Source organism: Clytia hemisphaerica, unplaced genomic scaffold, assembly GCF_902728285.1.
Source record: "Clytia hemisphaerica strain Z4C2 unplaced genomic scaffold, Clytia hemisphaerica genome assembly, whole genome shotgun sequence".
NCBI classification, from domain to species: Eukaryota; Metazoa; Cnidaria; class Hydrozoa; order Leptothecata; family Clytiidae; genus Clytia; species Clytia hemisphaerica.
Genome location: NW_027103360.1, coordinates 81,012 through 92,156, shown reverse-complemented (window position 1 = coordinate 92,156; position 11,145 = coordinate 81,012). Strand labels below are relative to the sequence as shown.

At 35.5% G+C, this 11,145-nt stretch overlaps 2 protein-coding genes across 2 annotated transcripts; both read left to right on the top strand.

The window, feature by feature from the left end:
- The first annotated feature begins 2,116 nt into the window (after positions 1-2,116).
- Positions 2,117-5,841, top strand: LOC136822800 (NADH dehydrogenase [ubiquinone] iron-sulfur protein 3, mitochondrial-like). The gene is made up of 7 exons (XM_067079108.1): positions 2,117-2,233; positions 2,612-2,695; positions 3,030-3,109; positions 3,523-3,672; positions 4,048-4,173; positions 4,656-4,775; positions 5,559-5,841. Exons 1-7 carry the CDS (start codon positions 2,155-2,157, stop codon positions 5,739-5,741), a joined length of 822 nt encoding a protein of 273 aa, XP_066935209.1. The 5' UTR covers positions 2,117-2,154; the 3' UTR covers positions 5,742-5,841.
- Positions 5,842-6,629: 788 nt separating this feature from the next.
- Positions 6,630-11,145, top strand: LOC136822796 (dual specificity protein phosphatase 22-B-like). Its single transcript, XM_067079095.1, has 4 exons — positions 6,630-6,945; positions 7,512-7,709; positions 8,729-8,893; positions 10,797-11,145. The coding sequence occupies exons 1-4, from the start codon at positions 6,805-6,807 to the stop codon at positions 11,007-11,009; spliced, it is 717 nt and encodes a 238-aa protein (XP_066935196.1). The 5' UTR covers positions 6,630-6,804; the 3' UTR covers positions 11,010-11,145.

Sequence of the window (11,145 nt, the reverse complement as noted above, 5' to 3'; positions counted from 1 at the left end):
CACCACGGAGGGTGCATATAATATAAGTGAAAAAATATAAACCGTAAAAAGGATAGCTCATTTTGTCAAGAGGCAATAAACCATACGGACAGCTACTAAAAGCTAGAAATTATATGGGAACCTAGTTTGTTGAAAGTTGACAGCATTGAGTGCTGCAAGACATGTACTGGTAATGTAAAATCGCGTAAAAACAAAAATAAATATAACAGAAAACATTAAATCCTAGTGAAAAATAGGTAATAAAAAGTTCTAAGACAAACATAAAATATATAATAAGGGCCTAAGAATTTCCAGATTTTAAAATTGTTTTTTTTAAATAATTTGTATGCAATCTTAGAGGAAACTAAATGATTAGAGACACAAGGGGGACTCTGCAAAAATTTGTACTGAACTTTACTGAACTTCTAGTTTGATGGATGAACTTGTTTGATAAGAATGATACCAAGAATTTCATTCAAGGTTTGTTTTGATTATTTTACAGATCCGGTGTCGAGATTGAAAGACATATGTCGAGATTAGACCAACTTACGGTATATATTTAAGTTTCCGTTATCGAAATTCTAGAAATGCTAGTTTGTAGATCATATTACTAGAAATTGTTCATATATTTCGCAAAATAAACACTTACAAAAAGATATTACTTACTATTTTTACCCCCGCTTTTTAAACAGCGTCTTCTGTGGGCGTGATATCAGACAGAGACAAAACGCCCAATTATACAAATTGAAAATGAGTTTAGTCCGCCCGCCTAGAGAGCGTGAGCCCTAATATTTTTTCTCTCGCCGCCTTCAGGGGAAAACAAAAGTGATCGATATTATTCGAAGGAAGAACTTGCCAAAAAATCCCCTAGATAAAAAGATGTCTTTCAAGGTTGGGAATGGATTCTGCGAAGATGAAAAAATTTTGACTAGGGTTTTTTTTGGCAAACCCAAAAACTCTAATTTTTTTCTTCCCTCAAGCTAAAAAGGTTACGGGTTTCGGGCAATCGAGGCAAAAATCAGCAAAAAGCTGGTGTTTTCTGTAAATCTGAGAATCACGATAAGATCCTCACTGTCTGTAGTTTGTACAATGTAAATAACTGTCAGAAACACTCTCAGGCTAGCTCTAAAACAACATCTAAAAACATGAAAACCAGAAAATGATTCTTTGATGGGAATCAAAACTATAAAGTGCACTTACAAACATCAATATTAACAAAATTAATAACGGCACTGTCATTATTGACAATAAAACAAAGGATTTTCTGTCAAGAGTCTTGTAAACATTCCAACAACTTCCATTGAAATAATCTGTCAGCGCTGAGTCTACCATTTTTAACACGGTCCGAGGATTCGAGCCGAGAACGCTTGCAGAACACTCACAGAACGCCCGCAAGCTCCCGCGCGGGTGAAAAATATAATCTGTCAATCAACTTCTCAAGCGAAGAGCTTGATGCAAGTTTCCCGATCCCACAGTACTCAGTGCGAAAGAGAAATTGTGTATTTTTTATTACGCCGTTCATTAACTCAAATCAAATGACTTTGAGGCTCGGTGAAATGGATGCTGAATTGCCGTCCCATGTTTTGTCAGATAGTCCCAAGTTAGAGCAGTTAACAGTATGGAGTTTTCTGAAGTTTCTGAACCGTTCAGTCTAGATTTAAACTCATATATCAGGATTAGATAAGAAACTAGGCTAGTCTTATCTTACCTCTTTATCTTTCCCTTCTTTGTAAACAATACAATGCCGACAAACACATTGACAAGTATCCCTGTGAGAAGTTTATATCAAAATCTGCAATAAAAACGAAAGTAGTCTCTTCTACTGATTGCTTTGGTGCTAGCTCCTTTGCAGCTGTTTATCAAATTTCCAACAATGAGATTGCCGCTTTTCGGCCAATCGTTCCAAGTGAGAGCAGTTGACTGTACCAGACTTATTCAGTTGCACCAGGTTCAGAAATTTTAGAAACTTTGTATGTCCGAGGTAAGAGTCATATAGTCATATAGAACTTGAGAAAATTTTACTGAAAGACAAACTTTTTTTGGGCGCACCAGGTATCTTCTTTTTATCCTAAAAAGAAGACATTGGAATTTAAGTGGAAAATAGTTTGGAAATAAAAACAGTTTTCATCTTCATAAGTTTGATTTCAGGTCGTAAAAAAATAAGATTAATTAAAAATGGCTCTTTCAGGGCGATTGTTAGCCCGTAGTTTCAAACTTGTGAAATCATCATGCGCAATTGGAAACGCTTCTAAAGGTATATCATTTTTATTTTGCATGTTGCCTAGTAAAGAGATTAAAATCCAATGAATTGTCACCAGCAAGAATAGCTGTAAAACTTGAAATGTAACCAACATCCCACAATATTGACCTCTTGAATGATTTCTTGAATTGACATGCTATACATGTTTTAGTATACATCAGTAAACCTTTTTGAAAAGAGTTTAAAAATAACTCTCATAATATGTAATTTGTATAAAACTGTTAAATTGTTTATGTTGCCTTAAAAACTTTATTGAAACCAAACAGCTCTTGGTACTTTCATTATATCATGAAAAATATAATATATTTATCCAAACTGCCATAATTATCTTGAATTCTTGAAATAATAACATACGTTTTGAATTGTTTTCAGACATGACAAGACGGGCCTTAGGTGTTTCCATTCTTCCAAAAATTCAACCACTTCGTCTATCAAGTACTGCAGTTTCAACACAAGGTTTTGTAAAACATTTATTTCCTTATTCAATTTTTATACATTATTCTTCTTTTGAAGAAACAATGGCTAAGTGATAAAATGATTGCATTTCAGCTTCAAACTAATGGGTGATTTTGTTTCTACCTATCTTAGAAACATTAAGTTTTGATGAAAACTGATTGTTTTAAATCTTCCCAAACTGATATAGTCGTTTTCAGCAGAACGTCATCTTATTGATTTGTCTTTTACAACACATCAGTTACAGAGTAATTTGTTATTCAATAGACCGTCGTCAGTTGTCTCCTAAACAACTATTATGAAATGCGGCTCTTTCCAAATTTTACTTCATTCATAGACGATCCAACGAAGACCAAATTGCTCGAGTTCGGACAATTCGTTGCTAATTCAATGCCAAAGTATGTGCAAACGTCTCAGGTAAGAAATTGTAATCATTACAATGAGATTTCGCAACAAGCCATTGCATTCTGATTCATTAGTGCTTTTGAAAGGTATGATTACATAATGATTATCATATACATCAATATTAAACATGTTATAAAACCATAAGATGTGCAACCAAAAATCAATGGAACTTAACACATACTTTTAAAAACGTTATGGAAAATATATCATCTTATGCTTCATATTTTGGATCAATTACAAAACGTTGTAGGGTGACAAACAAAAACTCCTTTCGAAAAAGGGAAACTTATATCCTAATTAATTAAAATTTCGAAATTTTGAATTTAGCTCTACCTTGTTACAGAGCACTTTGTCACCACAAGTTACTAATGTTGTTGAACCTAAATAATTATTGAACTTAAACACAATTCGCTCTATTTCAACAGGTAACAGAAGGAAATGAGTTAGAGATTTTGATCTGTCCAGAGGGTATCATTCCTACATTGACATTTCTACGTGACCACACCAATGCACAGTTCAAATTACTTATGGACCTGACCGCTGTGGACTGGCCATCAAAACCATTCCGATTTGAGGTACCTATTTTTTCGTTTTTTAAACGCATTTTTAGTTCCAACAGTCAGGCCATATTTTAGAAAGGTAGGGCAGCATCTGTTGATGTCCAAAAAGGGCACTTTTTCTTGTGTTTTTCCACTGAAAAGACTGTTTTTACCAACATTTTAGTGATTTCAGAAACAGAAGGGGACATCGTCTGGTAGCCGGGCGCTAAAAGGGCATGAAAAATTGTCTGACAGTGCTATTTGTTTAAAACTTAGTGTAAGTTTGACCCAAGTAAATGATTTCCATTGCTTTTTGCAGGATCAGCAACAGATTAATATAATATGTCTATGTAGATTAGATTTACCCTAACATTAACAACCAGAAACCATAATGTTTTTCCTATTTTTCAGATTGTGTATAACCTTTTATCAATCCGTTACAATCAAAGATGTCGCGTAAAAACATACACTGATGAACTTACACCCATTGATTCCGTTTCCCATCTCTTTGAATCTGCCAACTGGGCTGAACGAGAGGTAAGAATAAAGATCTCTAAATTTCTGACTTGAATGTACGTCTCTATGGCAACTTTCACTCAGTTGGTTGAAGCCTATCTCTGTCTTGAAGTTACAATAGAAGTGATTGGACTTTTTCAAAAAATGGTAGCAAGAGTCGTGGAAACATCTCTCTGGTTTTATTTTAAGAATACACACAGTATTCCATTCTCTAGTCTTCTTTTCTAGAGTTTGATTAAACACGTCAAAATCTTTTTATCGTAACCCCAAATACTTCCTGGGAACGATGAAAGAATTTGACGTGTTACCCAGTGACGTGTTACAGACTCTAAAACACCGATTTCTTAGGAAAATGGACAAAACTGATCAAAAAATGGTGCAAATACGAACATGTTAAGAACATGGCTTCAAAAATTTTGGATGTTCTAATAAAAAAAAGTGCACTACTACTTCTATTGAAATTTCAACATTTTCAACTGATCCAATTCTTTTTGTTTTTACAGGTCTGGGATATGTATGGTGTATTCTTCTCTAACCATCCCGACTTGAGAAGAATCTTAACTGATTATGGCTTTGAAGGACATCCATTCAGAAAAGATTTCCCACTAGCTGGCTTTTATGAGGTACTCTTTTGTCCTTTACCGTAGCTTTGGATGGTTTAATAAGCATTTATAAACTCTGCTAATAGTTTTTAACAGTAGCAGACACTACTTTTGCATTGTGAATATTTAGAGAATGTGTAAATCTTTCTTTGCATTTTGTACCCCAACTTGGTCTAATGTCGACATCCCTCATCCAATTCCGACACCCTTTCTTCAGAGCTTCGAAAATAATAGAAAGGTCGAAACGTCTCTAAAGAAGGATGTCGGAATTAGTTGGGGGATGTCGACATTAGACCAACTTATGGTATTCTGAGAAATCTTGTGACTGACATGACGTAATGTTTTTCCCAAAAAAGACCAGGTGTTTATCACTAATTTTGAATTAAAACAATACAACTGGGGGTAAATGCCCGGGCAATTTTGTATTATGAATAAAGTTTTCTAAATAATGCACCGTTCAACGCGTTTAGTAATACCACTTTCGGCTCTACACCAGAGCCAATGTTACCATATCATTCATTAGAACGGAAGTACATGTTTTCCGTAAATACCATGAAAACATAATATGCTCATACCCTGCGTGCCTTAGGCTGCACGCATCCCCTCTGACACGATTTGATATAGGGGATGCGTATCTTCTGGCACTTTAGTATACATTTTTTATCGAATTAGATTTGGGAAATGTATGGTGTATTCTTCTCCAATCATTCCGACTTGAGAAGTTTAAAAAAAAATTTTATCGAATTAGATTTTTATTTTAAAGGGATACATTAGTTTATTATATTTCTATCCATTATAATTTAGGTTCGGTATGATGACGAGTTGAAACGTGTCATTCAAGAACCCGTGGAGTTTGCTCAAGAATTCCGAAAATTCGATCTCCAATCACCATGGGAACAATTCCCAAACCACAGAAAAGTCCGGCCAGAAATTGAGGCTGAAATTAAAGCGAACGAGAAAAAACCAGAAGAAGAAAGCGAGAAATAATGATGATGATGAAAAAATTTCTTTTCGTTTTTTTTGTAACAAAAAAACATGTAAATACAAATTTGAAATTTAGAAAAACTTTTTTGTTTTGATATTTTTACTTGTTGTAGTAGGCCTTATGTTTGTGTGTTGTCAACACCCCCTTCTCGCAGTAGGCCTAATGTTTGTTTGTTGTCAACTCTACTCCTTCTAACAGACGCGGTAGACGCGTAAGGATTGTTTCAGCCAGTGGGGTTAAAAATAACGGACCAAAACGCGATGGGGATTGATATTCCAATTTTTTTTATGGCTGGGGATTTGAATTCCATCATTTTCGAGCCAGGAACTTCAGTTGGGATGGAAAAATATCCAATTATTTAGCAGTGAGGGTTTGCTTATCTAATTTTTTTCAGTGGGACAAAAATAAGAGTATAATTTTCCAATTAGGACCATTTTTGGGAAGGGGTCCCAGCGGTTATTTGAAGTTTGTCATACAAAAAGGATTTCTTTGTTTTTTGTCAAAAATTCTTACTTTTAGTGTAGGTAGAAAACGAAGATGAGGAGTACTATTTATCACACCATAAGTTTATTGAAATTCATAAATGCTGCATATTCTTTTATTTATTGTTCCAGAGAGAAGAAAAAAAAGTAAATTAAATAACAACAAAGATGGAAAATTGGATCATCACACCCTTCTGAGCTTTGTCTAGATGAATTCCTTCAAACACTCGTCAACATTTTGAAAGGAAGATAACATTGTTGAAAAGCTGCTGATAAAAGTTATACTTTGTTTCGTAACGCAGGAATTTTGTGCTATCTCTGTCGAAGGAAATACATACTCACCTTGCTAACAAAAATATACGAATTGTGACCTAAATTTTTGAAGCTGGATGAGGCTCACAACACAAGTTGTTGAAGAAAACACAAACTATAAATTCTTTGAACTTGTTGACAAAATCACCCGATCTGTTGAAAGACTTTGCTTTAATATTCTTTGAACTTGTTGATAGACCCACTCAATTTGTTGAAAGTATTTGCTTTAAAATTCTTTCTACCTGTTGACAAAGTTATTCAATTTGTTGGAATGGATCAGATTTGTTTCACTGGCGAATCAACTTGCCATTCGTTCACCGGCCATATGTTGAAAGCCAACATGTGTTGTAATTGTATGAAAGACATTGCAAAACACCGTAAAGAAGTCGTCGATAGTGAATCTTTGGTCAAGGTATGTTGGTTTTGTTTACTTCAATATATTATTTTTGAAGTTTTCGGCTCAACGAGCGTATTGGATATATTATATACCAAAAGGTTTTCAAATATTATGTAGAATGGAAATATCTTTGTTAGCAAGGTCCAATCGAATGGAATTGGCTTATTTTGGTTCCACATGACTCGAATTACTTCCTTTGAAAGTTGAATTTTGAAAGTCTGAAAATCGGGAATTTGAGATTTACGCATCAGTTTCAGCTCGTCGAACCAATAAACAAATTGGGTTGTTTGTAAGGTTTCACCCATCAGGACTCACATTATTGCTGTTTTAATGTCATTGTAAGCACTTTTATTGTGTCAGAAAAAATTTAAATAGTACTATTGTATAGCCTTTAAAGAGTACTATCAGAAAATGGTATGTTTCTTTAGATTTCTAGTTTGTTCAATATGAAATTTAAATTCTAATCTTAAGTATCTTTTCAACGAGCACAGACTCCTAATCTGATTTATATTCTATCAAAAGTTTGAGCGTTCCTTGATGTTTAGTATATTGAATTTTCAATTTATTTTTTTTTTCAAAAGGCTTTAGAGTGCACACAAAAAGGTGAACGTATTCCGAGCTTGATTTTGGAGAAGGACGAAGTTTTCGGTCACGGCAAATTGTACCTTGGTGGTTTCAAAGCGTGCACCAGTAGAGAATTCATTACTCATGAACAAGTAAGAGGAGTTGTCAATACTGTTGGGAATGGTCTCTTTGGTTTGTTCGGTCGAAAATTTCAGGTGAGTTTTTTGACTTCAGTTTACTGTAGATGCTTTTCATATTGGGACTTGGAAAATCAACCATGTGGTGGTGGGACCTGAAATTTTAGGTGGACCTTGAACCCCCCATGCACAATATGACTTTTTATCAGGCAACTTCATTTACTATAAGGCAAAGGGTTTGAATTTGGGTCTATATCTTGTGCGAGCAAAATATTTCTTAAATGATAACCTTTTTATCCAGGGCACATTTTATGTTTTTTGAGAGTTACTGGATGACGCAATTATGTTGGCCGGTAGTATATGGTAGTTTTCAATTCTTTACTTAGATTCTAGTTCTTTTCGAGGGGTAAAAACTTTATTTGAAAATAGGTTTGCAACTCCTTGTTTTATTCATGTCGGTTTTACTTTCAAAAATTAAATTTTCAAACTCTTTCACTGCTTTTAAATCACATATCAACTCCCTGTACGATCTCACTCACTATGTTACACGTTTTCTTTATAAGAACATCCAAAATTTTTAAAAGCCTTGGGATATTCTTAGCTTTTCGAGTTTTAAAGGCTAAAAATCTTCTGAACTTTTTTCTTAGTTTCAACATTTTGTGAGTATTTTTGTTCATTTTCCTAGGAAAATACTCTTAGGGGCCAAATAAAGGGGGGGGGGAGATGTTAATAAACGGGGGCGACCTAATTGCCGGGAGGTTGGAAATTGTAATTCTGAAAACCCAAAAAATAAGGTAAATATAGGCCAAAATCAGGCGGTTTAGAGCAAAATAAGGGACCTTCTCTTTGACAGCTGAAAAAATTCTTAAAAATTAATAAACGGGGGGGGGCCTTATAAGGTCCGGGGGGGTTGTAGAATTTTCGAAAAATTAATAAGCGGGGGGGGGGGGGCGTTTATTTGGCACCTAAGAGTAGGTGTTTTAGGGCCCACAAAGCCTTAAAATGTTCTTAACTTGTTCTTATATTTTTGCCATCGAAGCCTTATGTTCTTATAATAATTTGTTCTTAAAAAAAGTGCATTTTTTCTCACCTGTCAGAGTACATACGAAGAAGTCATGAAAACAAACCAAGTGGACTACATCGAAGTGGAATGGGAAGACAGTCTTGCTTTCCATATACCGGAACATGAAATGAAGCATGTTCTCCGTCACATTCACAGCGTGCGGACGAATGGAGGAGCAGTTCTGGTGCATTGTGCTCAGGTAAGGAGAAACGACACGATGACGGTTTCTAGGCCAAACGAAACGTGGTTTTTATTCGCCAGTTAATGACATTATACTTACTACTGGTTGTTTCAATTGACGTTAACTAAAAATGGGCTTTTCCAAAAAAAAAATTGAATATAGGGGGTGGAGGACATAACGTTTCTGGGAAATTTACCCCCTGGACATTGTGACTTTTGACCCCCCCGGACAGCAGGTCTAAGCCCCTGGACAAGCATCAGTTGACCCCCTGGATATTCAAAATTAACCTCAAACAGAACAAAATTACCCCCAAACAGAGCAAATTACCCCCCGGAAAAGGCAAATTTTATAGATTTTTCACTACCGCTGGACACAATATCCTCCACCCCCATGTACGGACATTTTCTGGACGAGCTCAATGCATTGAATCCATGGCGTTCTAAATTGAATTTAGAACGCCGTGATTGAATCTAGTCTTTTCTCCTTTTGAAAGGAGACAAGACAAGACAAGACAAGATGACAAGGGCTTTACCCCGACCTTTACATATCACCGGACAAAGCCATATCCGCCATATCTTTGATCGGAGTTCGACTTTTTCGAATGTTTGGAGCCCGGGTTTTCGGGCTCTAAACATGCGATTTTTTGACGTCTCTTCTACATTTCGAAGCTACTGCAGTAGCGAAAAAATCGAATTGCTTCTAATTTTCGAGAATGAAAAATCCCGGTTTTTAGTGAGGTACTCGCTATTGTAATGTTTACAATTACACTGCTTTTTAGTAGTGTTACCATTAGGGAAACACTCTCAAAAAAACTCTGATCAAAGATTTTTGCTTGTTTGGAATTAAGAAACTTTGTCCAAGGTAAATAAGGCTGGCTTTTACACGCTTTTTTACAAGACTGGTGTTTTTTCATTTCATCATGGATATTCTTAACTTTTTGGCGAAAATCATTCTAAAATATACGGTATTCTTAGGTTAAGATCGAAATTCAACCTAGATTTAACATGTAATACACGCCTGGAGAATATTGAGCGTTACTGGGTATTATTGGCAATTTACAGGTGAAAATGCTTTAAAAATAGCATTATTAGCTTTAGTTGCTATATTCCATAATGGTGATATTCTTAGCGTATTCTTAATTTTTTGGCCATTTTCATCATGGACATTCTTATAAAGTGTATTCTTAAAAACAAGCGTGTAGTTATTTAAGGGCTACATACACTACACAATATATTGTCAGGCAATATATTGATGATATATTGCTGAATGTCGGCAATATATTGAAAAGGTGTCCGCAATATATTGTCAGCTCGATTTGCAATATTCCAACAATAAAGGGGGATTGTTTACAGAAAGAAAATTCCTTTTTATAATAGAGTACCAGTTGTTTGCTTCGTACATTACGGTCCGCAAACCATATTGTCGAATATTGTTCGTCAATATATTGTGTATTCTAAGTAGCCCTTTACACTGTTCTTTTCTCCTCAACCAATCAGGGTAAATCTCGTTTCTCCTCAACCAATCAGGGTAAATCTCGTTTCTCCTCAACCAATCAGGGTAAATCTCGTTCCTCCTCAACCAATCAGGGTAAATTTCTCCTCCTCAACCAATCAGGGTAAAATCTCGTTCTCCTCAACCAATCAGGGGTAAATCTCTCGTTCCTCCTCAACCCATCAGGGTAAATCTCGTTCCTCCTCAACCAATCAGGGTAAATCTCGTTCCTCCTCAACCAATCAGGGTAAATCTCGTTCCTCCTCAACCAATCAGGGTAAATCTCGTTCCTCCTCAACCAATCAGGGTAAATCTCGTTTCTCCTCGACCAATCAGGGTATATCTCGTTCCTCCTCAACCAATCAGGGTAAATCTCTTTTCTCTTCTCAACCAATCAGGGTAAATCTCTTTTCTCTTCTCAACCAATCAGGGTAAATCTCGTTCCACTACAGCAGTTGTGGCCTACCTCATGTGTCTTCGCAAGATGAGTCGTGATGATGCATTCAAATTTGTGAAAGAAAGAAGGAAAATGGCCGAACCGAACGCAACTTTTATGGAATTTTTACGGAAGTTCGAATCTAGTGAATTGTTAACAACTTTATCGAATGAATTCAGTGAGATTGGTTCCTTGGAGGTAAAGTAAAGAAACGATCCTCAATATTCATGACGTAATGTTTCCTGGAAATGGAAACACTCCGTTTTCACCAGTGGTTGCAAATTTAAATAAGACAAAAGTTGTTTGAATTTACCATTTCTGTCAAAGATTAATTTGGAAGTAA